At 39.8% G+C, this 8,929-nt stretch overlaps 1 protein-coding gene across 2 annotated transcripts; it reads left to right on the forward strand.

Annotated features, from left to right (window-relative positions):
• The first annotated feature begins 294 nt into the window (after positions 1 to 294).
• LOC111565584 (cytochrome P450 2F2-like) lies at positions 295 to 8,704 on the forward strand. Of its 2 annotated transcripts, none has more exons than XM_023265740.3 (11): positions 295 to 489; positions 1,635 to 1,797; positions 2,516 to 2,668; positions 4,912 to 5,072; positions 5,366 to 5,434; positions 5,689 to 5,793; positions 6,005 to 6,140; positions 7,645 to 7,730; positions 8,035 to 8,136; positions 8,225 to 8,366; positions 8,471 to 8,704. In XM_023265740.3, exons 1-11 carry the CDS (start codon positions 328 to 330, stop codon positions 8,650 to 8,652), a joined length of 1,461 nt encoding a protein of 486 aa, XP_023121508.2. In that variant the 5' UTR covers positions 295 to 327; the 3' UTR covers positions 8,653 to 8,704. The 2 variants fall into 2 exon arrangements, with proteins under 2 accessions (XP_023121508.2, XP_035802046.2); XM_035946153.2 differs by having other exon boundaries at positions 7,648 to 7,730.
• Positions 8,705 to 8,929: the final 225 nt, after the last annotated feature.

Genomic DNA, 8,929 nt, shown 5'->3' on the forward strand with positions numbered 1-8,929 from the left:
AGAGGAGGAGGTGTTTGTTTCTCATATGTGATTCTCCATAAACACTTCAGATTCAATGTGTTCTTCTTCCATACTGGTCCTGATCAACCTGGTCTCAGAGACTAGTCCAAATGGTTGACTGCAACAAACCAACTGGTGCATCAGATTATCTGACAATACCTCACCAGCAAGAACTCGCTTCAACTTGGTCACCTGTGTGTGCTTGATCTTATCACTTACCTTTATACAGAGAAAAACAGCCAGAAGAGGGAGGGATAAGAGCAACAGTACACTTTTAAAAGCAGGTTAATCACTCATTCTCATTAGTTCAGTCCAATCCATGCTACCATGTTTCTTTCACTTGTCCTGCTGGGGCTATGCATTTGCTTCATCATCCTTCAACTGAGGCCCAGGAGGCCCAAGAACTTCCCACCAGGACCCCCTGTCCTGCCCATCCTGGGGAACATTTTGCACCTAAACCTGCAGAACCCCTTGGAGGACTTTGAGAAAGTAAGAAAAAATGTTGCAATGAATAATGTTGCTCTTAAAATGCCTTAAATTGCTGTAATTATGAAAGAATTATCGCAGCGGATGAGCATGGGTTACTAATTAACACTGCAGATCTTGTTCTTTTTATGTGATTGCATAATATGTTGTTGGTATTAAGCTGACTGCTTACATACTTGGAATGTAGCCAAGCACTATGGCAGGTCAGGAACAGTGAACTCTTCTGACCTCTATTATTAAGAGAGGTACAATCAAATCAAGTTTATTTATGCAGCATATTTACAATAAATCTGCATTATAGTTATCAATAATTGTGAGATATCCTAATTACTTTGAAAGTACCAGTAACAATGTTTTTACTGACTTTTCTTCATGCTAAACTTGAAAATAAGAATTCATCATATGAATGGCATTAACAAATTATAATATAGCTGAAGTCCACTGAAGAATAATTGTCAAAGTCAATACAAAATTGTAAGAATAAAAAAACTGGGAAAACTTCTACAACCAGCTGGAAGCAACAGAGTAAACATCAGCCCCTGTTCACGCTTTGAGGTCTGTGTGTGATTCTGTCAACAAAAGACAAATAAACCGTGTCTTTTGCACTTTCTGGGATGTTAATAGCTGCTATACATAACAACTGCAGTTGTCTAATGGTTCTCTAGCTTGCGCTCAGACATCAAAAATACATTCACCATTGCTTTTACCGAACCTTGAATGTTGGAATGAGGGAATTTAACCTGTCAGAGCTGGGGTAACTACATGAACTGACCGGCACAAGAACAACTTGCTACCTCTTGGTCCAAATGGTAGGACACAGATAGCTGTTTTTAATCAGGTTTTCCACTTAACCCCTGCAGTGCAGTCCAATCCACACTACCATGTTTGTTGTGCTTGTTCTGCTATGCCTCTGCCTTTTCTTTGCCATCCTTCTTGTTGTAATGTTTTTTGCTGATTTGTCTCAGTATATTTATTGTAATGTGTGTACTCTTAGTAAATGACAGGAACATTAATGTCTTAATGTTCATTTTTCCTGTTGGTTAATTTGCATTCCTGTATTTATTTTTGTCATGGTCCTCTATAGGTCAGTAAAGACTACTGAACCCCTTCAAAATATCTCAAACTATTAAACTGTTGCTCCTTTACAGCTGAGGAAGTCTTATGGAAATGTCTACAGTCTGTTCCTTGGCCAGAAACCAAACGTAGTCATCAATGGGGTGAAGGCCATGAAGGAAGCTATGGTGATCAAGGCTGCTGAATTTGCTGGACGACCCCAAGACACGTTTGTTAGTGATGTCTTCAGGGGTAAAGGTACAATAGACATTATTTGTCATAGAACATATGATGACTGATTATGTGTTTCTAATTTAAACACAAACATAGTAGAGGCACCAGATTGTTTCTGTCCCTTTACTGCATTAAGGGATTACACAGTTACCAGTATAACCTGATAAAGAGAATGGTCATAGTGTTGATGAAATTTGCTTTGCCATTGCTAACTCTGTAAATGAAATGTACACAAAGTAAAAGCCTGATCTTGTTTCAATGACAAAGGAAGTAAAAAGACAAGTGGCACTTGTGATAAGGGGATTTACAGGAACTAAATGAACAAAAGACCATGAGAAAGGAAAAACCTGAGTGAGCATGCAGACCCATCAAAACCAGAAATGTTGTGACACTGAACATTATGTATACTCCAAAGCAACTTTATTAATTTTGTTTTCCAAAAGAAGATCATGATTAAGGTTCAGACGTTAACAACAACACAAGAGGACATACTAGAGTACAATGACACATGACTGTTATTTATCCCTGTGAAAATACAAGTGTAAGTGTAAGTTGAAATACAGTCACTGTGAAGTCACTGATCTCAATCATTTTGCCTTGATGTCCACGATAGCCAAAATGTATGTCTAAAAGAACATAAAGGAAATTATACTTCTGTGAACCTTGAATGATAAAGCAAGTTAGAAAGAAAAACATTACATTGCATGATTCCTCAACTCTGTGTTTTGCTCCACCTTCGTAGGAGTGATTCTAGCAGATTACGGCGCTAGCTGGAGGGAACATCGTCGCTTTGCTCTGATGACTTTGAGGAACTTTGGTCTGGGGAAGAAATCAATGGAGGAGAGAATTCATGATGAGATTCAACACACCATTAAAAAACTGGATAAAAACATTGGTATGACATCTGTGGGTTCACACAACTCAGTTTTTTCACAACTGAAAACTTTCCACGGCAGGAATTTTGGGCAAATGTGTGGTGGCCGGAACGTTGACAGGAACAGTCATGTGATCAACACTTACTCTATCTGTTTACACTGCAGTGTTGGATCTGACAGGTTTAACTGTGATGTGACAAAACAATGACAAACAGTAGTTGGTTGGTGTAACTCCATTTTGATGAGCAACAAATCTTTTTCACCTGTCACATTTTTTATGTTGTTCTTTGCAATATTTAAGAGGAGACGGCTGATGCCTGACAAGAACATTGAGAGTGCTGAAAAAATAGATAGATAGATGGATGGATGGATGGATGGATGGATGGATGGATGGATGGATGGATGGATGGATAGATAGATAGATAGATAGATAGATAGATAGATAGATAGATAGATAGATAGATAGATAGATAGATAGATAGATAGATAGATAGATAGATAGATAGATAGATAGATCACAATAAAATTTAGTTTGACAGTTCTCTTTGTCACAGCAGCATATAAAATAGTGTAAAACAAAGCAGGGTGTAAAGTGCAAGTCCAGCTCAGGCTTACAACATGGCTTTTATAGTACTAGGGAAAAATCTGTTTCAAAGTCTTTCGGTCCATGCCCTCATGACCCCGAGCCTGCCCAAGGGTAGGGTGTCAAAAAGACATTGGGTGTGTGTTGTCCGACCTGATCTTTTTGGCTCCGTTTCTCAGCTAGGCAGAGGATATTTCTTCCAGGGGTGGGAGAGGGGCACTGATGATCTTTGGTACGGTCTTAGTGATGTCCTGTAGGTGTTTCCTCTTTTCTGTGGTACAACTGGAGAACCACACCGTGCATCCGGTTCTCAGGACACTTCCTATGGTGCACTAGTCGAAGTTGGTAAGGAGTTGTGGGAGCCCAGATTGTCTGAGTATCCATAGGAAGAAGGGTCTTTGCTGGGCCTTCTCCACCACTTCCCTGGTGTTCACTCACCATGTCAGATCCTCTGAGAGATGAACACTTAGGTACTTGAAACTCCCCACCTGGTCCACGTCTTCTCCAGTGATCACCAGACTGGCATATGTTGTGTCCTCGTGTTTCCTGAAGTCAATGAGAAGCTCCTTTGTCTTGTTGGTGTTGAGGAACATGTCATTGTTCTGACACCAGGATGTGAGGGCCTGGGCCTCCCCTCTGTCGACTGCCTCATCATTGTTGGTAACCAACCCCACCATGGCTGTGCCTTCTACAAACTTGCATATGTAGTTTGTGTTCTGAGTGGGAGTGCAGTCTTGTGTAAAAAATGACTATGAGTGGACTGAGAACATAATCTTGGGGAGTGCAGGTGTTGAGGATGGTGATGAAGAGATGAGGTCTCCAATTCTCATATGCAGTCGTCTGTTAGAGAGGAAGTCTTTAATCCAGCTACAGAGGTTGTAGTCCAGGCCCAGTGACAGCAGCTTGTCGACTAGCTTTCCTGGGTTGACAGTATTAAAGGCCGAGCAGAAATCAACGAACAGTATCCTTACATAAGTGTTGGGGTTTTCCTGTTGTGTCATGGCATTGTGGCGCAGGAGTGAGGTGGTATTCTCAGTGCACCTATTGGTTTTATAGGCAAACTGGTACCGCTCCAAGTCAACAGGGATGGAGGCCTTGATGTGGTTCATTACCAGTCTTTCAAAGCATTTCATGATGTTTTTAGTGCAACAGGCCGATGATCATTCAAGCATGTGACAGCTGAGTACTTCAGGATGGGGATGATGGTCACAGCCTTCAAGCAGGTGGGGACTGTGGCCTCCTTCAATGACCTGTTAAATATGTCAGTGAAGATAGCAACCAGTTGGTGCGCACATGCATTTAAAGCACGTCCTTGGACCCCATTCAGACCATTTGCTTTCCTGCTGTTGATTTTAAGCAGGGTCTGCCTAACCTGGTACTGTTGCATTGTCACTGTTTGCCTTTCTTCCTTAAGATGGTTGGTGGTGTGTGAGGGATGTTGGCTGTAGGTGAGGGGTGCTGGAGATGGCATTGTCATATTGGCTTTGAGAGCTGCACAGAAGAACCTTTGCTGAAGTAGCTACTTTTTGTCCCCTGAAAACAGCCCTAAATGAAGTTTTACAGGGCAGATCTCACCATCGATACACGCACAGAGGAAAACATCTTATTGATTCTGTAACGGTGTTCTGCTTTCTTGTGCAATGCTGTGTCTTAAATTAGTTTGCTTCATGTCTTTCACAGGCAAAACTCTTTGTCCTCAAGTTATGTTTCATAACGTGGCCTCCAATATCGTCTGCCAAGTTCTTTTCGGTACACGTTACGAGTATGATGATGAGTTCATCACAACAGTTATTCAGTGTGTCACAGAGATTACCAAGATCGCCAATGGACCGTGGGCGATGGTGAGTCAAAGCATGTTTCTGAAGTAACAAATCTGACCAAGGCTAAGAGCCTACAGTCAGTCCAGCTCCTATATAAGGCTGATTTGAGCAGCAGCATGACAGCTTATCTCACAAAGTATTTTTGCTCTTGCCATTTACCTTCCTAAGAATTATTTTCAGGTGTACTTTATATGTCTTGTTTTATTCAAACAAAATAACTGATAATAAAGCCATCTGCTCAAAACAATTCCTGTCAGTAATCAGAATCTGCATATTAAGATTAAGAGAAACAAATGATTTCTCATTCTTTACAGCTGTACGACTCTCTTCCCTTCATTCAAAACCTGCCACTGCCTTTCAATAAGGCCTTCAAGGATGTAAAGGTAAAAACTACTATGCCTATACTACAAAGATAAACATTGTATTGACCTTGTCAGTTAAAAGAGAAACCAAGCCTTTTAAGGATTCCAAGGTTACTAGAAGAATGATTACTCACACACCCACCTATGCTACATACCATACATCTGTGAGGAATGCTTCAGTAAAAAAAAAACCCACACTGATTAGAAATGCATATAAGATAAAGACAAACCCAAAGCAAATGATGCAAATTATAAATGATGACTGTGTTTTTTAGCGTTCTTCTGACCTTGTACTTCGTTTGCTGAATGAGCACAAGAAGACCAGAGTCCCTGGAGAACCTCGAGATTTTCTTGACTGCTATCTGGATGAAATGGAAAAGGTGTGTGAAACCATTCAGATCACTATCTCGGATGATATATTGTGGTAATGGATATTGGTTGTGTATAAATTAAGGAGAACACATTCCTATCTTATTCTTATTGTGGTCATAAGCTGACTCTTGGCCCCTGACGTACTGTGCATCAGTATGGTATACTAACAGTTTTCCCTTACTTTCATTTGACTTACAAAGATCACTCTCCTGTTTTTAGAAAGCAGAGGACTCTTCATTTTCAGAGGACAAACTCATATTTACTGCTCTAGATCTTCTGTTTGCTGGGACTGACACGACCTCCAACACCCTGCTTACTGCTTTTCTTTACCTTATGAACCACCCACACATACAAGGTATACCTACACATGTACATATGAGGCATTACTTCTCTGTTTCTGACGTTGTAGTTCCACAACTGTCTTTCGATATGAAACCCATAAAAGCCATGCACTTATGCTACCATGCACAATACTAGGAACTTAAATGGAAAGTAGACATTTTTGCAACCAGTTTTTTGTATTTTATTTAGTTTTTTTTATACTTTTTGATTTATTATATTGTTTATTCTTATGAGTGAAATCTGTCACTTCTTTAGTGGTCTCTCTATGCCAGAAGGTTTCCTTTCTCCTTGCCTTTGTCATGTCTTGTTATCATTTCAGTTATAGGGGAAATAGCCTCATGTGGAAGTATAATTACACGTAACAAAAACATGTAGCCCAATATGGCCTCACCACATAATTGTGGAAAGTACACTTTATGATTAAAATTGCACTCGTTTATCAGGGGCACTGCTTAGGTATTTAATCTCAACTACCAAAGAGACCTTTTTCAAGAATATTTTACAGTCAATAATCATTATATAATCAGAAATGCTTGTACCGATCAGTCTCATAATCAAAAGTCATAAACTCTGATTTCATTGACCTCCAGTTCCCCAAGCAAAGAAATACACGGTAGCATTGACAATAATTACCCACAAACATTTTTTAACTACTCCTACGAACAAATAATAAAGAACAATGACGAAACAACAACAGTGAATAAATGAATGAATAAATGCTCATAAACAAACTAATTAACTGTGATCATCACTGGAAACGGTAGAAAAGTGATGAATTTGGAATCTCTCTGGAATTGGAAAACCAATTGTAATTTGTATATTCACCCATTTCGCAGAAGGAAAATAATACTTGCGTAGCCTTTGTAAGAGGGAGGGGGAGGCTGCTACAGGATGTGTAGATGGGAGGACCTGATGGATGAACTGATTCAGGAACACAAGGACAAGGAGGCATTTTGGCATGTTTCCATTGCAAAAGTGTACCGAAGTAAAACCACTAAGAGTGGAAGACCATAGTTGAACAGAAAATATACTTAAACTTTAAGAAAAACATAGGAAAACAAAGCCCTAGTTTAAAGTGAATTCATATGTTCATTTCAGCCATCATAAAAGAACACAGTTTGAATCTTTCATTTTTATTAAGTCATCATGAAAGAATCCGTTTCAAAAACCTTTTTGTTCTAGGGAGCCTGAGCCCCTTGTTGCATTCCAGTGACTTTCTATCATATAGAAAGTTTTATAGTCAAATTCAAATTGACATCTAACCAATTGTGAACGTGTTTCTCCCAAGGAGTGGTGTTGAGCTTGACTGTTCAGGGGAGATCAGAGGCCAAGACCTTTAGAACTTAGTTTTAGTTCATTTCTTAAATGTACACATCCAGTTTGTGAATATGTGAAACAGAGTCTCTGGATTCTCTGTGTGTTGCTCTGGAATGTTCTACTACTCAGTCTGCTACACAGTGATGAAGTTTAAATGTTCAGTCTGGAATACAACATCTGATATTATCTTGCCTTCTCAGAAGAATGTCAGCAGGAAATAGACCGGGTGTTGGAAGGGAAGGATCGGGTCTGCTTTGATGACAGACACCAGATGCCCTACGTTCAGGTACTGTACTGTATATCATGACAGATTTCTCCTAATAAGTTTATTCCTGATCAATATGTGAAAGCAAGACACAAGGTAGGAGATTCTAAAATCTTTCAGCTAATCTGTAGATTTGGACATCCACTTTTATCACTGTCTTTAAATGTAATTTATTATGGCCTTTTTCCCTCGTAAAATTTTGCTACCTGCTGCAGCTGTATTGATCTGTGTTCTTGTGGCTGATCTTCTGAGAGCCTGCATCGTTTTTCTTCTGCTCTGAGTCAAATAAACCATAAAAATGTTGTTTAAATTTCTCTTCATCTAGGCTGTGATCCATGAGGTACAGAGGATTTCCAACACTGCCCCACTCAGTGTCTTCCACTGTACGACTAAAGACACAGAGCTTGCAGGATATTCCATTCCCAAGGTATGGGGCAAATGGTTTAAAAGGTTTTGCCAACAGGAACAACAAAGTGAAAAGTGTCCCTCATTGTGTTGCTTCATTTTCTCCTCAGGGTACAATGATTATCCAGAACATGATCTCAGTGCTGAATGAGGAGGGTCAGTGGAAATACCCTCATGAATTCAATCCTGATAACTTCCTCAATGACCAGGGAGAGTTTCTTAAACCAGACGCCTTCATGCCTTTCTCTGCAGGTACAAGAGCTTAAAAATTCTATCCCACTTGGAGTGGCAGGCACAGATAGACTGAGTCTAATCAAACTGTTAGAGATGACTTTGAAGTATTTTTTATTCCTCAGGTCCTCGGGTGTGTCTTGGAGAGGGTCTGGCTCGTATGGAGCTCTTCCTCATCATGGTGACTCTGCTGAGGAAGTTTAAGTTCATCTGGCCTGAGGATGCAGGAAAACCTGACTACACTCCCATCTTTGGAATCACTATGACTCCCAAACCATATTCCATGAAGGTTCAACACAGGCTCTGAATTGCATTAAGCTGACTGAAAGATGTAATAAAAATAAAGTCTTACGAATTGATCGACCTTGTTTTTGTTGGAAAAACACCAAACTGAACATTGAACACTGAAAATATCACACATAGAATATACAGTGACAAAGGGCTCATTTACTCCAGTGACAATGAAAAAATGCAAACTGTGTAGAATAGCATGAATCAGATTAGACGAAACATGAAACAAGTGAAGCTACATTGGGTCTAGTTGGTTGACTGACATGGCTCAAGTGTCCCAGATGAATGTAATG

The sequence above is a fragment of the Amphiprion ocellaris genome, chromosome 3 (assembly GCF_022539595.1).
Source record: "Amphiprion ocellaris isolate individual 3 ecotype Okinawa chromosome 3, ASM2253959v1, whole genome shotgun sequence".
Taxonomy (NCBI): domain Eukaryota; kingdom Metazoa; phylum Chordata; class Actinopteri; family Pomacentridae; genus Amphiprion; species Amphiprion ocellaris.